The following is an 18,603-nucleotide window of genomic DNA, read 5'->3' as shown; positions in this document are numbered from 1 at the left end:
AAGTATCTCCTCCAAAAGGCACAAAAATGAAACTGCTATCAAGGTGTTCATATTTACACCTCTAGGCCTGCTCGGCACTGGTAGCAGCCGCACCCACCATTGACGAGGTGGCCTGGATGTATGATGCAGCTAGGGTATCGACACTAGTTGCATCCCACACAAGTCACCTCCCCAATTGATAATGAATAATAAAAACAATAAAACAGAATAGAACTTCGAAACTATTTAATTTAACGACAATTTTAAAAGAAAAGCTATCCCTGATTGGTTTGATAATTGTACATCCATCCTACTTTTATGTACGAGTATCCATCATCAATCCTCTTTCCTTCTGTACTTGGAGTAAATTTCCCGCAAGTACTTTAGCGATTCCCGAGAGTAGAGCGGCGCCGTCGAGAACTCGGCGTCAATGACCAAAGACTCCGGAGACGACTTGTTGGCCGCAGTCCACTTCACTGGTAAGAGAGCGGTGGACTCAGGTGTAGGATCCCTGAAAATAACACACGCGCTTTAAAAAAAAATCACGACACAAAAACATTTTTAGCGTTTTTGTTTTTTTTTTTTCTGGCCTAATCTTAGGTAAAGGTTTTCTTAGGATCTACTGTCTACAACGAGAAACAGTGAACCAATTTTGATTTGACAATTTCCATTAGGTTCCCTACCTAATGGAAATTGTCAAATCAAAATTGTTGAAGAAAGCTTCTACTTTTAATCAATTTTGCGTTGCGGAAATAAGAAAAACTAAGTATACGCGCGAAACTAGTTGCGAGTCTACTTGTGCATTTTCTTTTATTGTTACATATTTCTTTGTATTTATGAGATAACATGTGGAATTGCGGGAACTGCTTAAAAATGTACTGGGCCTTAGTATATAGATATTATAGTTTAAAATACGAGATACCTCTCGTATTTTGGGCACTTTTTAGTAGAGAATCATAGAGAATCATCATCATATCAACCTATTACCGGCCTACAATAATGAGAAGGAGTTGAGGGTTTCCTCCAATAATGAGAAGGAGTTGAGGTAAACCACGCTGGCCCAGTGCGGATTGGTGGACTTCACACGCCCCTAAGAACATTAAAGAGAACTCTGAGCCATAAAGGTTTCCTCACGATGTTTTCCTTCATAGTTGAAGCAAGTGATATTTTAATTGCTTAAAACGCACATTACTTTTATAATTAAGAGATGCGTGCTGGAATTCGAACTCTGCCTCCAAAAGTAAAGTCAAAGTCTTACCCACTGGCTATCATAAACTAAAATAACGTAAAAAAAACAAAGAGCTTCGACAGGAAATATATAGATAACAACCTTATCCAAATACAAAACTAAATGAAGCACTTACTTGTAATAGAAAAAAACTAAATATATCTAACTCGTACTCACCCATATTTAGCAAAGTTTGTCCACATGGTCGTCATCCTGTCTATCATTTTGCTCTCAAACATTGAAGGAAGCATCGGTTGGCTGAATAAGTAGAACATTTCATCAGCATGGGTTGCCCCAGGGAAGCTACACAGAACCCACGATAAGAGGGAGAATTTAGCCATATTCCTCCAGCCATCGTAGTTGAAAACGTAAGTATACACAGGACTGTCATTATTCTCCAAGTGAAGTTCTGTCTCTTCCAAAACCGGATAAACAAAAAAAATCTCTCCGAGTAGTCTCGAAAGATTACCTATCGTCTCATAACTGATATTTTTATTATCCATGTAATACCTCTCTAACTTTTTTACTATCTCATTTCGAACGTCCTCATTTGGTATCGCCAAATCTTTTGGTAAAGATTTTTCAACCCTCATGTTATTTATACTTGTAACATTCTCCATGCCTGCCAAAAATAACCCTTCTTCAATGTTCCGTCCTATTATCATGGGAACTTTATTGTACTTTCCCTTTGATAACAAATTAAATGGCAGATCAGTCAAAAAGGCTTCCTCTCCTACTATTTTCTTTTCTAAGCACGGTGAGTATAGTGGTTCTGAAACTTTTGTGTTACCTATTTGTCTGGGTACCCTTGTTCGGACAAGCTCTTCGTCAGTCTTTTCCAACAATATGTTATAAATCTCGTAGGGATCTTCAGTAGTGTATCCCATTGCTTTGGTGAGTAAACTAGCCGTGTATACTGGCCTAAATTGAAAGGCCCAAGGTGCAAGTGAAGAAGCACTCTCTATTATAACCTTGTGGAATAATCCCTCAGACATTGGCGAAAGCATGTGATAAGACACAGATGCAGCACCAGAGCTCACTCCGAACAGTGTTACATTATCTGGGTCACCACCAAATGCTTTGATATTACGCTGAATCCATTTCAAAGCTGCCACTTGATCTTTCATCCCAGCATTTCCCGCAGCTTCTTTAATCCCCAGACACAAGTGACCTTGAATATTAAACCGATAGTTGAAAGTGACAAAGATGACTTTTTTTCTGACTAAATAACCTCCACTATACAAAAATGTAGTTGCAGAGCCTTCGAAAAATGCACCACCGTGTATAAATACCATGACCGGATACTTTGAGGATGGTGTAGATTCGGCTGGAGTGTATATGTTAAGGACTAAACAATCTTCTTGGCCCAAGACCATGCCTTCTTCAGAAAATCTTTGTGGACATCGAATGTACTCTTCTACAGCGTCGAAAACGCCTCGCCATGTTGGTGCTTTATCAGGAGCCTTAAATCATGAGAAATTTTACACGTGATAAAGAATTATAAGAATAATAGGGAAGATGAATTTGGTGTATGTGCCAGTGGGATTAGTAATGTTTACGTAATCGAAGGCTCCAAGTAGCGTTTGAAGTTTAAAGTCAAGATATAATCGCACACTCAGTTTGTTAAAATAAGTTTAAAGAAGTAGCACCGCTATCTTTATTATCTGTATCTACTGGATCAGTAATCTATAAACCTTTTTTTGTTATATGCTGATATATTGTGTAGACGAAATTGCGAGGATCACGGAGTAGAATAATAATTTACCACCCGATAATAAAAAGTAGAAAGTATTAAATTCCTCTTGTTTCTAAAAATTTCCTTTTCTTACTAGAAACTATAGTAAGAATATAAATTAGTTTATATTTAAAAAGCAGAAAGACTTTAGTTTTCTATAATATTTTTGTATATTTTGTTTATAACACGTTTATACTCGAAATGCTTTACATTTTGAGAAAAGGAGTTGTCAGGAAGTACCGATTTGTTTTTTGTGGTTTGCTCGCCCCAATGCCGGGTTGGTTTACACGATATACCTATCTTCCATTTAGCCCACGCAGAGGAGGGTTTTTTAAATAAATAAATAAATATACTACGACAATAAACACATCGCCATCTAGTTCCAAAGTAAGCGTAGCTTGTGTTCTGGGTGCTCAGATGACTGATGAATATTTTTATGAATAATATACATAAATACTTATAATATACAGATAAACACCCAGACACTGAAAAACATTTATGTCCATCACACAAACATTTTCCAGTTGTGGAAATTGAACCCACGGCCTAGGAAATTAGGGTCGCTGCCCACTGCGCCAATCGGCCGTCAAGCCGGGGTTTACTTCGAGCTTTTAACCTACGACATGCAAATCAATATTACTAAGAAGAATACAAAATTAAACAATTATTACCTGAAACCGATTCTCTGGAATGGTAGCATACGGTATTGCCAGATATTGTTTATAGGAGCCATCGGGTGCCATCAGCCCGCGAAGCCAGCCTCCATGGGTCCGCACGGGCATCGTGGGCTGCTGGACGAAACGTGCGGCCCACAGGGACCAGAGAACTAACCAGCTCGAAGCCTTCATGTCACGTAAATGCTTTTCGTTACGCAACAAACAAATTCCTCCCTAAAGATTAATTTACCTCATTTTACGTTGATCGAAACCACCCCTGTCTTCTAATTAGCACTTTTATTGTTCGATTAAAATAATAAATCTAACAACCGTTTGGTAAGAATCTTTGATAAACAAGTAACGAAAAAGAGAATACAATGAAAACCTAGCAAACTACATTGATGATAAACTTTACGACGACTTAATGCAAGCAACGCTTATTGTGAATTAATAGAATTGTTGTTCTAATTATTAATTAATTCCACTGAGGTGGTTTGGTGCGCACAACGTTTTTGCTCTAGCTGGTCGTAAGCCCAGTAACCAACTATTTATTCAGCCTCAAGGAGCCCGTATATTATTACACTGTATCTCATCACAGTAATTAATTTTTGCATAATCTGATATTTGCATATCATCCCGTAACCCAAAATAAATTCTAAATTCATTTATTTGTAATATTATAAGAAAATCATTTAGAATAATATTACTAAATTGTTTTTAAATCATAATTTTATTACAATATATAACATATATATCAGTCCATGTTTTTGTGTATGTGCTATGTTTAAAAACAATATGCATGTTCTTAGTGCTCTTAATAAATAAATAAAAATAAACAATGATGAGTAGATTTTTACACATATCAAAATCTACTTACGTGCAATAAATTGTTTATTCTTCTTCTTCTTCTAATTTTAACCGTATGACTACTTCGTAGTAGGTTATTTTGATACCTCGAGTCTGTTTATCGTCTGGGTCGTCTAGTTGATTCTACTGAGGAGAAGCTCGCAAGAAACTCAGAATTTGCATTTATTGAACCACTTGCTGTTGCCCGCCTTTTCACAAATCCCGTGGGAACCATTTCTTGTCCCGGGTCAAAAGTATCCTACGTGACTCTCCGTCGTTTCAACCAACTCTTGTCTAAAATCAAGTCGAATGGTCGCTAAGTTAGGGCGTAGAGGAAGGACTTACAAACATACTTTCACATTATTAAGTAAAGATTAATTAACCTTTAACTATTCGTAACTTTGTTTCGGACACCTGCAATGTCATCTTGTTATATCTTCATAATTCAAAGATTCTTTTGAGGTTGATTAAAAATGCAGACAAATTAAGTGATATATATTTTTAATCATAATCATAATTTAATATATGAGGAAAAAACGAACCGTCAATTTACACAATTGCACAAACCACCTTTAGTAAAAATAAATGCTTGAAATAATGCACTGAATGCAGAAAAGTAAAAAAAGAACAATAAAGATTGCTAATTGCGGTTTCGCACATAATACTTCATGTATACATTATGATATGATACCACGGCCCATATACTTCTTTATGAGAGAAGACCCTTGTCCTGTAGCGAGCCGGTAATGAGATGACAATTATCATTATGACTACTATATTATAAATCTTATCCTAAAACGGTCAGTCTTCTTTTCGTCTATATTTTGAGTACACTTGACGTAGATATTTTAATGAGTCAGTGTTCCAAAGCGGAGAAGTGGAGAATTCCTCATCGATGACCAGGGACTGAGGGTTCGACTTGTCCAGTGGAAACCACTTCATTGGTAACAAATCTGACACATTCGGCGTTGGGTCACTGAAATAAAACATAATTTCCTGGTTAATGCAATAAATCTTAGGATGATTGATGTTTTATTTCAAAGAGCTGAAGAATGATCCGCATTCCATTGTTCTTTTACTAACACCCATAAAAAATAATAGTAGAGCTTTCTAAAGAGCTTGTCCAGGGAAAAACTATCGCCATGCTTAATTCTGCTGCTAATCAGCATTATTGCAATGCTGTGTTCCGCTATGAAGAGCGTGGTTGCCGTTGTAATTACAGACATAGGGCTTGAAGTCAACAATATTCATCAATTTAATAAGTACTAAAATTTTGCAGTAGGTACTAAAAGGTCAACACAAAAACCTGCAACCTTTTTCTTCAAAACTTATAACGAAAATAACAAAATAGAAATTATGACGTCAATCTGGCTGGTAATTATTGGGAACATAAAGAGGTGTATTTCACACATAGTTGCGATCTCAGTGTGTTATGTTGTTAACATAATCAGGATTTGATGCTTTTTAGTATCTTCATAGTCATTATCGTTTAAAGTCAAGGTTTTATTCCTTGATTGCATTTCCGAATAGTCTACACATTAGATTTTTTTTTATGAAACCTATCGAAATATCAGTATCATCTAGCGGTCAGACGTGTTAAAAATGGCAGCATATAACCTTTACAACACATATCGTCAAAATAGTAATGCAATATTTTGCCATACTGCAATAGAAGTAATGTCTGTTGAACTTTTAAAAGTTAGCATTACAAAACACTGTTCAACACGAGGTTTATTAATAAATAGGCTTATTTTGCTGTCTTATTAATATACGTGCAATCTTGTGACAAAAGAACAAGGCTAAGGAATACGTACCCATATTTTGCAAAGTTTGTCCACAGAGTCGAAACCCTATCAATCATTTCACTTTCAAAGAATGACGGTATGATGCTCTGACTGAAAATATAAAATAGATCCTCGGCATGTGTGGCTCCCGGAATGTCTTTCAGCACCCTGGCCATAGTAAACTTGAGGATATTCCGCCATCCATAATAACTAAAAACATAACTGTATACTGGTTTATCATTGGTGTCAAGGTATAGTTCAGTTTCTTCTAATATTGGATGTGTAATGTAAACCTCACCGTGCATCCTCGATAGATTTGCTAAAGTCTCATGCGAGATAGCTTTATTACCAAAATAAAAATGGTGCAGCTTTTGTGCAACCTCTTTTTTTTCTTCCTCTGTTGGTATGTATAAGTTTTTAGGCAATGTTTTCTCAACTGCAATTTTGGGTAACACTGTATCATTTTCCAAAGCAGCAAACAGTAAACCTTCCTCATTACACGCACCCAGCATGATAGGAACTTTATTGTACTCCCCCTTAGAAAGTATATTATACGGTTGATCTGTCAAGAATGATTCTTCTCCATCTATTTCGTGTTCAACGCAAGGTACGTATAAAAGTTCTGAGATTATCACATTGCCTTCAGTTCTTGGAACTCTAGTGATCACTAAGTCTGCATCACTTTTATTCATCAGTGTATCGTATATTTCATAAGGATCTTCGGTTACGTACAGCATTACTTTGGTTAATAAGCTAGCCATGTATACAGGCTTAAACTGCAATGCCCATGGCGCTAGTGATGAGCCACTTTGTATTATAGCTTTATGAAACAAGCCTTTGGACATTGTAGAGATAATATGGTAAGATACAGACGCCCCTCCGGCACTCTCACCAAATATAGTAACATTGTCTGGGTCTCCTCCAAATGCTTTAATATTTTTTCGGACCCACTTTAAAGCAGCCACTTGATCTTTCATGCCAGCATTACCCGGCGCTTCCTTCGTTCGTAAACATGCAAAGCCTTGTACATTAAGTCTGTAGTTGATAGTGACTAGAATAATACCCTTATTTACTAAATACCCTGGACCGTATATTAAAGGTGTGCTTGAACCGTCGTAGAACCCTCCCCCGTGTATGAAAAACATTACTGGCAATAAATCAGCTTCCGAAACATCAAGAGGAGTAAACACGTTCAGAACTAGACAATCTTCTTGGCCTACTACTATACTGCTACCTCTTCTTTGTGGGCATTTGATATTTTCGTTTATAGCTTCGTAAACGCCACGCCACGATGGAGCTGGACCGGGAGCCTGAAAAGTGTTTAAGATATATGTGTGTATTTACTTTTAGATTCCCATAAATTGCCTTGCTTACGTATTAAACGCGACCCCAAGCGAGTCTAAACAAGACCATGGATTTTGAAACTCTTTACAACTATATGCAGCAATAATCATCAAGTGCTGACAATAAAAGGCGACTGATTTGGCATACCTACTCGTATTTGGAAATTAGCAATTGCAATGCGAAGTCAAAATCTTCGAAGATGCTCCGGTGTCAGAGTAAAACGTATAGAATGTATTTAGAACAGCAATTGTGAAATGCAAAGTGCCTAGAATTACAATTGTGCATTGTGAAGTTAACATCACCGAAGGATACTCCGGTGTCGGAGCGAAAGGTGCGTAGAAAACCTATTTTAAATAGCAATTGTGCATTATGGAGTAAACATCTCCCGAGGATGCTCCGGCGTCGTCGGAGCGAGACATTTCATTGTATAGTATGGACCGGACTTTCTCGGTACTTTAGCAACAATTGCGAATGCAAGCGTTTAATATGGCAGGAATTATACCGTTATGTAGGGGGACGAGTTCGAAACCCGGCACGCACCTCTAAGTGTACGGAGTTATGTGCTTTTTTACAGCAATTTAATATTACTTGTTTTGACGGTGACCGAATACATCGTGAGGAAACCTGAATACCTGTCAGTTCTCCATAATATTCTCGAAAGGGTGTGGATTCCATCAATCTGCACTTGGCCAGCTTGTGGACTACGGCCTTAACCTTAACGTGAACGTTTTTTAGTATATGGGTGTTGATCTGCATAGGTATTACAAGTATTTGTATATTATGCATAAAAATTTACATCAGGCATCTTAGTACCCATAACAGAAGCGACGCTTACTTTGGGGCTGGATGGCGATGTGTGTATTTTCGTAGTAAATTTATTTATTTATTTGTTGGTAATTTTAGTGGTTTACCTGAAACCGTTTTTCCGGGTGTGAAGCATACGGCACTGCCAGGTAGCTCTTATAAGAGCCATCTGGCGATATAAAGCCGCGCAACCAGCCGCCTTCCACCCTCACCGGCAGTGTTGGTTGCCGCATCAGCCGCGCGGCCCACAGCGACCACAGAACCAACCAATGGTTCTTCATTGCCAGCTGCACCTACCACACCAGTTATGGATCAGAACTACTAACTCAACGAGCACCTCAGCACAACATAAGATTCACACCAGCTGTGCCAGCGGCTGTTGTGAATCTTATTCTTCGTCCTCGCTTATTACGTTTTCTTACAAATCCCATGGGAACCGTTTATTATGTTGGGATAAAAAGTAGCCTATGTTACTCTCCGTCCTTTCAACTGACTCTATGCTAAAAAACAAGTTGATTCATTGTTTATTTAGGGCGTGAAGGTAATACATACAAACACACTTTCACATTCATAACATTAGTAAGGATATCCAATTAACAGCAGCTGTTTCAAACTAAGTATTGCACAAGTCCCACTGTCTATTATTACTGTTTAGTATTGCCCTTCTCTAAATCTCTTACTGCCAAAAGTCACTTGAAGTAATCTTTAATAGTGTGTACCAAATAATTATTTTTGGTTTTACGGCCGAGTGGCGCAGTGGGCAGCGACCCTGCTTTCTGAGCCCAAGGTCGTGGGTTCGATTCCCACAACTGGAAAATGTTTGTGTGATGAACATGAATGTTTTTCAGTCTGGGTGTTTATCTGTATATTATAAGTATTATATTCATAAGAAAAAAAAATATTCATCAGCTTTCTTAGTACCCATCACACAAACTACGCTTACTTTGGGGCTAGATGGCGATGTGTGTATTGTCATAGTATATATATTTATTTATTCTATACCAATTATACAAACAAATCATAAATGAATACAACAGACAACGTACCTACGTATAGATAAGTAAGTACGTTTTATACCTACCTAAACTACAGGTGACTTTGAACCTTTGGCAGCCAATTATATAGTTATAAAAACTTGCCGTGTTTTAAAGAGCCCGCTATATATTCAAACTTCCTTGCTGCTTTTTTCCTTGAATTACGTTGCGTGAGATATAAGTACTGTGAGCATGATAGCCTAGCGGTTATGTCATCTTACATTTCGGAGGGAGTTCAAATATCACTTGAACGTTGTGAGGCATTTGGAAAGCGTGGTGGACTACGGCCTAATCTCTTGGGGACACGTGACCTGAACCAATAATGGATGAATATTGAGGAAGAAATTATTTTTTTAAATAATATTACGAACCTAACTTTGGATATTCTGTTATCACACCATGATGACTTTTCAAATCACTTTTTCACTCAACACTAATAGACTTATAACAATGTTATTGTTTCTATATCACTTAGCTAATGATAGTCAAGGCTCCCGATCAGTGTTACGAGTGCTACATGAGTGACACGAGTTTACACCAATGAGTCGCTTGGTCACTGGGCACGGTTCAGTCGGTGGCCAAAGGTTTATCTGAAGGCCACCTTAATCTATTGGTCGGTATATCATTTTTAATCGCGCTGCAGCGATTTTTGTTGTGATAGTATTAGTTATGTATTATTACTGTAACTGCTTCTTTGGTTTAGTGGTTAGCATGTTTCGATTGCTGACCACGAGGTCTTGGTTTCAATTCCAGTTTAACTTAGTTTTATTTTCCAATAAACATTATCCGGGCTATGACAAATAACGATTATTAAACAATGGCAACATTGTACAGCCAGTTTCAAGCGATGCGTTTAAACACACCCAACTACCCGTTTTGAAGCAGCGTGGTGGATCTATGCTCTAAAACCGTTCCTCCTACGAGAAAGAAGACCAGTGCCCAGCAGCATTTTATTTAAAGTAAGCAGTAATAGCTAAGTGTGTTGGATCTCGACTTCACTTTCAGGAGGCCGAGTTCGAATCCAAGCACGAACCTCTAGCTTTTCTGAATTATATGCGTTTTTTAAGTAATTAAAATATCAATCACTTCACCGGTGAAAGAAAAAATCATGAAGAAGCCTGCTGAAATGAAAATGTCTTAGAGTTCTATATAATGTTCTCAAAGGTGTTTGTGGACTACGGGCTTAACCCCTTCTCGTTGTCGGAGGAGACCCGTGCTCTGTAGTGGACCGGTAATGGGTTGATATGATGAAGTATTCGAAATGTTTTCTTACATAATATGTTTGTTTTACACCAATAACCACATAAAGCAAACAGTAGACTAACTTAATTTCAATGTTTGTAAAAAGCGAAGCAATATGATCAAATGTCTGATAATTACTATCGCTGCTGATAGTGGCAGCGGAATACAAATGTTGATAAAACTCAATAAAGATAATGTGAACATAGAAACGCAAGCTCACAAACTTGCCCTTAGTCACGCGGTATCACATCTCAGAATGAAGTTAAGAATACCGCGGTTACCGGCTAGACGCGGCGGGGCCACAAATTGAGTGGGTAATATACCTTATTGTTCTAGTACTAAAGCGTGACTAAGTGAAGAAGAAGCTAAAATAGCGGTGACAGCGCGTTGGGTAGGAGCTCGACTTCACTATCGGAGGGCCGAGTTCGAATCTCAGCTCGCAGCTCTAACTTTTCTAAGTTATGTGCGGTTTAAGTAATGAAAATATCACTTGACAACGGTGAAGGAAAATATCGTGAAGAAACCTGCGTTACTGAGAGTTCTACATAATATTGTCAAAGGTGTGCGGAGTCCACCAATCCGCACTGGGCCAGCATGGCGGAGTACGGCCTTAACCCCTTCTCATTGTAGGAGGAGACCCGTGCTTTATATTGGGTGGTAATGGCTTGATTTGATGATGTTGATGAGTACTAAAGCAGAACATGTCTTCATGAATTCTTATGAGTGTGAGTATAAGTGAGTATATATTATAGCATAGTATATGTAATAGTCGTACATGACATGACTCTTGCAATTTGAAAAACGTAATGTTTTCCCATACAAACTTGTGTCCCATATTCTTGAGAATTATTAGTTAATAGTAATTTATTAAAAACAATGCTGAATACCGTTCCTTTGAAAAACATTGTTGTACTTAGTTTTATTCTATATCATAAACCGTTTCTCAAAAGAAGCAGAGTTTTTAAAATATCATCTTGAATTATTGTCAGAATTGCTAAATATTCTAGCAAATTGTTCAAAACGGAAATTTACCTATGTTATGTTGGTAGAAAAGGCTTTATTTATCGTTAATAAATGATTACCTCACCCTCTACCTCCGAGAGAGATTTTCTATCTAGGTACGCGGGAGTTATAATAGCGCACAAGTGTGTGCGCAAACACAGGGCACTCTCATAGTGCGATGAGACGGCCGCGGCAGTTCCGACACGACTGAAAAGAGATAGGCGTGTTCTCCGAGGCACGAATATTGCTAAACACACTTAATAAAGTAGGTATTGGGAACAAACTTATAACTAGGTACGTATCCAGCATTAGTTCAAATGTACACACTGATCACTTTCATTTGCATGACATTAATCCACTTCAATCATTTTCAGAGTAATATCAACACTACCTCCGTACACCTAAAGATCATTTCGGAATCACTTTTATAAACACAATCATTCGATTCTACGTTTTGATACTAATAAGGCAAAACAGTTAATAACTATGTTAAACGCATTGCTATTTCAAAATAGTTCTTATTGTTCAGAACAGTAAAGTTGTAATTCCTTTGAAACAAATTTTAGAGGTAAACAGGAATTTGTAATCGCTGTACACTAGGGTGTTTATTAATGTTGATTTTGAAGAACATGTCCTCGTTTTTATATTGTCTTTAAACGTTCCATGATGATTTATAAGAAAGATTAAATAGGGCTTAGTATATAGTCCTAGGCTAGAAAACTATACGACTATTTTCCTACTTCTTTATCTTTTCAAAAAGGTAGGAATATACTTGATGTTTATTATTCGTATTTTTCATCATTTTTGTTGTAGTGGCTGGTTTTCTAAAAAGTATTATTTACATAACAATAAGAGCATAATAATGATAAGATTATACATAAATACGCATTTTTTTTTACATAGTACGAAAAACAATAGCAGAAATACTCACAATAGCTAGATCAAATTTAAAACAGTATTCTTAAAACGGTATGTGACAGGATGCCTAGCCATATCTTTACATATTAGCTATCTGTGCACCAGAGTTACTTAAAAAATAAATACGTGGTTATGACGCTTGGGAAGAGTTCTTTTAACCTTTACAGTTAGTATTATAGTTTAATTATTATTTGTTTGAATCGAGTCTACATCTAATTTTATTACAATTTTAATAAAATAAGATTGCAAACCTTTTATAAAAACATTATAATTATTACTATGCACGGCGTAACAGCTATCCCAATTTTGCAATCAGACAGCGCACGTTCTCGACCCACCTGGACCGACAGAAAACTTTTATCCCGGGAACGAACTCGCGGGCAATAGCTATGTGGCGATAAGGCCGAAAATCTAATACGCTGTTTGGTTATTGTTTTTCTGCTTTTTGTTTTTTTTGTTGAGTTATGCAATTTTCTTATAGTTTTTCCTGTTTTTTATGTGGTGTACAATAAAAGTGTATTTATTTATTCATTCATACATTTAATAGTCTTGTCCATTTTAAACACCTCAACATGGTAGCCCTACAGTAAGAGCGTGCAACTTTTTTTCTGTTGTCGTTCTTCACTCTCCAACCGGCGTAGTAACTTGGATGTGACGTGCATACAGTTTGTTTTTTAATTTGTTTCACTAATATTAGTGTAGTGTAGTGTATTTTGTGCTGTAATAGTATCGTGTAACTATGCGATATGTGAAAACTATGCATTAAATAATGGATAAACTATGGATTCGTGGCTGATTTCGCAATCCTAAAATGAGGTACAGTATTTACACTGCTTTTTAACTCTAATATATGTAAAACTTAAAAAATTAGGATGTGTTGGCCAGTAGCATTTTCAACTGTGGATTAGAGGTCCCGCGTTCGATTACCGGGTCGTGCCATAATTGTTAGTTTTTCTGACAAAATTTTTCTAATCAGTCCCATTTCCCAAGTCAAGAAATTGACGTTGTCCATGCTCTCTTCGAAGAGCACGTTATACCCTGGGTCCCAGTTATAATGGTTAACGTGTGATGGTAATCGTTTAAGCCCGCCAATTCGCAATCGCTTTTAGGTACTTAAAGTGTTGCTTGAAAATAAGTAAATTGTTTTTGTAGTGAAGTGAAGTGTTGACGCGTTGTAATACAAAGATCATTCATGATTAACCAATTACGAGTCTCCTTTAGGGTCTCCTCCACGGGTTTAGGCCGTAATCCACCACGCTGGTCATTTGCGGATGGGTAGACTTCACACGCGTTTGAGAACGTTATGGAGAACACACAGGCTTGCACAATGTTTTTCTTAACCGTTAAAGCATGTAATATAATTGCTTAGCGCACAAAACTTAGAATTGTTAGAGATGCGGGCCGGGGTTCGAACTCGGCCCTCCGGAATGTGAACTGAAAGTCCTTACCAATAAGCTCAACAACTCCATATAAACTTACATTCGTCATCATCATCATCATTTCAACCAATTGACCGCTGCTGGAAATAGGTCTTTTGTAGGGAGCTCCACAATCCACGGTCCTGGGCAGCTTGCCTCCAGCGGCTCCCAGCGATTCGCCTGATGTCATCTTTCCACCTCGTTGGGGGCCGAACAACGCTGCGTTTACCGGTGCGGGGTCGCATTTCCAGCAACTTAAGACCCCAACGTCCATCGGCTCTCCGAGCTATGAACCCTGCCCATTGCCACTTCAGCTTCGCGACTCGCTGAGCTATGTCGGTAACTCTAGTTCTTCTATGGATCTTTTTATTTATGATTTGATCACGTAGAGATACTCGTTCTTTACAACTTAAAGTTCTTTTTAACTTACATTCAATAAATAATTAACAAAACATTTAATCTTTTACAGGACTAAAAAAACATGAATACTATAATTGACCTAAAAACGGATTTTATCTACTCATAACATCGCGAATGTTAATACGATGAAGAGGTATTGGATGATGCTCTGGTCGCTGTGGGCGATGCGGCTGGTCAGGCAACCAACGGTGGCTGTACGTGTTGCCGGCGGCTGGTTGCGTGGCCAGGTTGCAAGAGACGGCTCACATGTGAGGTACACTGGCATACCCTACGCTACATATGAAAATAGGTTCCAGGTAACTAAAAATTCTAAGCTTCATATTTTTTTAAACCTTTTGAGTAGAGCTTTTTGACGTGACAACGTCTTATAATTCGATGGAGCCGGCTGCACGCACGAAAAAACATGACGTATGCGGCGTTACCTCGCTCTGAGGCGTTCCATTCAAGGCTTGAAGTGCAAGCAAGAGCGCGGAACGAGCGACAAAGAGACACAGTCGGCCTCCGCGTTCGACATCTGTCTCTCTCCTACTTGTCCGCGTAGACAGCTTCTATACAATAATACATTTACATGTTTTCGGCAAGGATGAAGTGCAGTGAAAAGTGAATGTGGTGTCAATTGTTTATAGCAACGATAACATCTGTCAAACAAGTAAAATTAAAATTTTCTTTTGAAAAATGCAACCATTCCATCAGTATTTTCTTACGACGTTGTCACGTTCAACTATCGTCAGTAAGCCGACTTTACAGACAACAATTTTTTTTTTATTTAATAATTTGGCGAATTTCGTGACACCATCGTCTATAAACAGAGCAGCATTCCGCAGGGCATGTAACGAACAGGTCCTGCAACGTGCCGCTCTGTGTCCTTCAACCCGGAGCGTAGGTGTTAAGACTTATGTGCCTGTAATCAGACTGAAACACGGAATTTCAAAGATGCAATAGCGACTAAAAAGGATGGTAGTATTTCTTCCCCGGACGAGTTATGCCTGAGTGTGTGGACTTGTATATCCGGCTTGGGCAGGGGAAATTTGGGAATTTTTATTTACTGAGTTGTCTCTGGTCTGGTCTAGCGGAAGGCTTTAGCCTAAGCTAAGGTCCACACGATGTACCCCATATAAATTTAGTGTTCTGGTCTGATGCCGCATAGAAACCGATTAAGGTTATGATTTTAATGTAGCTGCCATGGGCGAACTTTAAACGAAAGTCTAGATACAGAAGAGTACAGCAAAAAAAGAGGAAATAGGCAACAATTTTGCGGATCATCTTCTGTGCAGTCCGTGTTATGCGTCGGTTTACATTCACTATCACTACCCCCAGAATGTATCTATAAAATTCTTGAATTATTAAACAAAAGCTGTCACCTGAGCGCTTCCTTCATCCGCTATTATAACCGTTTTTTTTCCTAGGAAAAAGTAGCCATTCAACAAACCTATGGAATGGAAGGACAAAAAATAAAACACTAACATGAGGAAGAATAGTCCACTAAGTTATGTTACAATCCTTATTATTTTCAGCCGGCACACTCCAACGTATCATGGAAAGGCGAACTTGATGCGTCCGAAGAACATATAAGATGTTCACAAAGATTCACTGAAACCCTGATTTTAGGAACGGAAGACTGTCTCACCCTCAACGTGTACACTCCATTGGAATCATCCAATGAACTAAAACCTGTCATGGTGTACATCCATGGTGGAGGCTTCAGAGACGGCTCAGGGTCACCTTTCCTCTACGGACCAGAATATTTGGTGAAACATGGCGTTATACTGGTCACTTTTAACTACAGACTGGAAGTTTTAGGATTTCTGTGTCTGGGAATAACGGAAGCACCAGGAAACGTTGGGCTCAAGGACCAAGTAGAAGCTCTTCGTTGGGTTAAAAATAATATAAAGGTATTTGGAGGCAACCCTAATCATATAACTCTGTTTGGGGAAAGCGCTGGGTCTGCATCTGTTTTACACCATTTTGTTTCACCAATGTCAAAAGGCATGTTCCAAAAAGCCATCATGCAGAGCGGTTCTGCGATTTCACCCTGGAGTTTACAGTTTGAACCAATTAAAACGGCGAAATTATTAGCCAATCAAATGGGTTACAATTTAGATGATCCTTACAAACTATATGAATTATTTAAAAATAAATCAATCACAGAACTGTTGAGCACACGTGTACCGAGAAATTACGGAGATGTAGTACTGTCAGAGAATATATTCGTTCCCTGTATTGAGAAGAACATTCCCGAAGCTGACAAATTTATGCCTGATTCTCCATACAATTTAATCACAAAGGGAACCTACAATAAAGTTCCTGTTATTATCGGACATAACAATGCAGAAGGGTATATGTTTGTAGGTAAAGAAAATGATACGACAATACGAAATTTTAATATATTTAGCTCACTACCAAGAGATTTAAAATTTGCGTCAAATTTGGAGAAGAAACAAACAGCAGATGAACTAAGGAAGCTATATTTCGATGAAGATGATAAAGATAATGATATTTTGGCAAAACTATCCAAATATGAAGGTGATTCAGGCATCGTCTATCCGGTTACAATAACAGCTGAGCTCTTATCAACGACCATGGACTACCCAGTGTACATGTATAAATTCTGCCGTGATGGATGGATGAATTTGCTTAAACTACTATTTAAGTTTGGGGAGTATCCTGGAGCAACTCATGCTGATGACCTTTTTTATATATTTAAGTTCGCTGTCACGTTGCCTCAGTCATTTTACGAAATGAAGACGATAGACAGAATGAGTACGATGTGGACAAACTTTGCTAAATATGGGTAAGTGTTATTTAGTACTTTACATTTTCACACAATCTCTTTATCACTAGGAAGAGTTAAGAACATCACAATCGTGACGTCTTTTTCGAGTACCAATATAAAATAAATAAAAATAATAAATAAATTTACTAAGACAATACACACGTCGACATCTAGCCCCAAAGTAATCGTAGCTTGTGTTATGGGTACTAAGATGACTGATGAATATTTTATGGATAGTATACATAAATACTTATAATATACATATGAACACCCAGCACTGAAAAACATGCGTGCTCATCACACAAACATGTTCCAGTTGTGGGAATCGAACCCACGGCCATGGACCCAGAAAGCAGGGTCGCTGCCCACTGCGCCGATCGGCCGTCCAAACTGAAAGGACCTAGGTCAAATTAAATTCGTAAATTCTATTCGACGCTATTTTCCATAACGCTTTAAGTTAAAACATTCACTATTCATGTAATCTTTACCTATTTAGCCCAACAAACTGCATTGAAGCAAGTAGATCTATATTATACACCACTCTCTTCTGTGAGAGGAGATCTGCGCCGATGTCACTCTAACTAAAAGTTTATGTTACAGACAACCAACGCCCAATATAACGCAACTCTTGCCAATGAAGTGGTACCCATTAGATATGAAGGAACCTCAACTGTTGGTCATAGACAAAGAGTTATCAATAGAACCGCTATGGAATGATCCCAGCTTACGCTTCTGGAATGAAACTTACACTAAGTACAGGAGAAAATCGTAATTAAGGAATTCAATGTTCTTATTTATCATGTTTGTGAAGTAACTGTACTTACAAATTAGGATTTATAGTCTTTAAAATGTAATAAAACCGGTTAGTAAATATTTTGTTTACATTTAATTACAATATCACACAATTATAATTATATTAAAACCGTTACCTGTGGATTCGCTCACGTTAAGTTCGAGGTTTTTTAACATTAAAACTTATAGACTTTCATACAAAACAAAAGCCCTATTTTAGCGGACGCCTACATAATTTTTGTTAATTATCTTTTAAATATCTTCAAATTATCTTTTAGTTATGTAAAAATAATGTATTATTAATATCAAAAATTTAATCCTTGAAGCCAGAAATAAAAATTATTATTATAATGCCAAAATTTCAGCCTGGTCCATCCTGTGGTTTGAGCAATGCGTCGATAGATCAATCAGTCAGTCAGTTAAACATGTATCTTTAACTATTGAGCAACTAGTTAACTCAATAATAAATAATAGCTTATTGGTAGACGTGTTTTATAGCGCCTTTTACTTTTTAGATAGTAACACAAATATCATCCATAAACAAAATCAGAATTCATTTATTTTAAGTACTATTGCTCCTACTTATTTCGTATGGCATTTTTTAGTTTTGAAACGTCAAGTCTGTCTG

At 37.6% G+C, this 18,603-nt stretch overlaps 3 protein-coding genes across 4 annotated transcripts; 1 reads left to right on the top strand and 2 right to left on the bottom strand.

The window, feature by feature from the left end:
- Positions 1-315: 315 nt before the first annotated feature.
- On the bottom strand, positions 316-4,485 carry LOC120633208 (cholinesterase 1-like). The gene is made up of 4 exons (XM_039903358.1): positions 4,476-4,485; positions 3,614-3,832; positions 1,385-2,670; positions 316-490 (listed from the first exon to the last, which is right to left on the bottom strand). The coding sequence occupies exons 2-4, from the start codon at positions 3,788-3,790 to the stop codon at positions 316-318; spliced, it is 1,638 nt and encodes a 545-aa protein (XP_039759292.1). The 5' UTR covers positions 3,791-3,832; positions 4,476-4,485.
- A 495-nt stretch (positions 4,486-4,980) lies between these two features.
- On the bottom strand, positions 4,981-11,772 carry LOC120633091 (esterase FE4-like). Of its 2 annotated transcripts, none has more exons than XM_039903200.1 (4): positions 11,740-11,772; positions 8,484-8,669; positions 6,259-7,538; positions 4,981-5,420 (listed from the first exon to the last, which is right to left on the bottom strand). In XM_039903200.1, the coding sequence occupies exons 2-4, from the start codon at positions 8,655-8,657 to the stop codon at positions 5,246-5,248; spliced, it is 1,629 nt and encodes a 542-aa protein (XP_039759134.1). In that variant the 5' UTR covers positions 8,658-8,669; positions 11,740-11,772; the 3' UTR covers positions 4,981-5,245. The 2 variants fall into 2 exon arrangements, with proteins under 2 accessions (XP_039759134.1, XP_039759133.1); XM_039903199.1 differs by lacking the exon at positions 11,740-11,772 and adding an exon at positions 9,782-9,926.
- A 1,406-nt stretch (positions 11,773-13,178) lies between these two features.
- LOC120633092 (cholinesterase 2-like) lies at positions 13,179-18,059 on the top strand. Its single transcript, XM_039903201.1, has 4 exons — positions 13,179-13,388; positions 14,460-14,706; positions 15,925-17,201; positions 17,784-18,059. Exons 2-4 carry the CDS (start codon positions 14,536-14,538, stop codon positions 17,953-17,955), a joined length of 1,620 nt encoding a protein of 539 aa, XP_039759135.1. The 5' UTR covers positions 13,179-13,388; positions 14,460-14,535; the 3' UTR covers positions 17,956-18,059.
- The last annotated feature ends 544 nt before the right edge of the window (positions 18,060-18,603 follow it).

Source organism: Pararge aegeria, chromosome 21, assembly GCF_905163445.1.
Source record: "Pararge aegeria chromosome 21, ilParAegt1.1, whole genome shotgun sequence".
Classification (NCBI taxonomy): Eukaryota; Metazoa; Arthropoda; class Insecta; order Lepidoptera; family Nymphalidae; genus Pararge; species Pararge aegeria.
The sequence above is the reverse complement of the archived record's forward strand: the minus strand, read 5'-3'. Positions and strand labels throughout refer to the sequence as shown.

What these genes read in the sequence shown, in the direction of transcription:
- LOC120633091 (XM_039903200.1), bottom strand. Translation starts at nt 8,657, where the DNA reads ATGAAGAACCATTGGTTGGTTCTGTGGTCGCTGTGGGCCGCGCGGCTG. An exon ending in ACCCGGAAAAACGGTTTCAG is followed by an intron (nt 7,539 to 8,483) that starts GTAAACCACTAA and finishes AACACTTTTCAG; the next exon opens with GCTCCCGGTCCAGCTCCATC. An exon ending in ACAAACTTTGCAAAATATGG is followed by an intron (nt 5,421 to 6,258) that starts GTACGTATTCCT and finishes GTTTTATTTCAG; the next exon opens with TGACCCAACGCCGAATGTGT.
- LOC120633208 (XM_039903358.1), bottom strand. Translation starts at nt 3,790, where the DNA reads ATGAAGGCTTCGAGCTGGTTAGTTCTCTGGTCCCTGTGGGCCGCACGT. An exon ending in TTCCAGAGAATCGGTTTCAG is followed by an intron (nt 2,671 to 3,613) that starts GTAATAATTGTT and finishes TCATGATTTAAG; the next exon opens with GCTCCTGATAAAGCACCAAC. An exon ending in ACAAACTTTGCTAAATATGG is followed by an intron (nt 491 to 1,384) that starts GTGAGTACGAGT and finishes TGTTATTTTCAG; the next exon opens with GGATCCTACACCTGAGTCCA.
- LOC120633092 (XM_039903201.1), top strand. Translation starts at nt 14,536, where the DNA reads ATGAAGAGGTATTGGATGATGCTCTGGTCGCTGTGGGCGATGCGGCTG. An exon ending in CATATGAAAATAGGTTCCAG is followed by an intron (nt 14,707 to 15,924) that starts GTAACTAAAAAT and finishes TATTATTTTCAG; the next exon opens with CCGGCACACTCCAACGTATC. An exon ending in ACAAACTTTGCTAAATATGG is followed by an intron (nt 17,202 to 17,783) that starts GTAAGTGTTATT and finishes TTTATGTTACAG; the next exon opens with ACAACCAACGCCCAATATAA.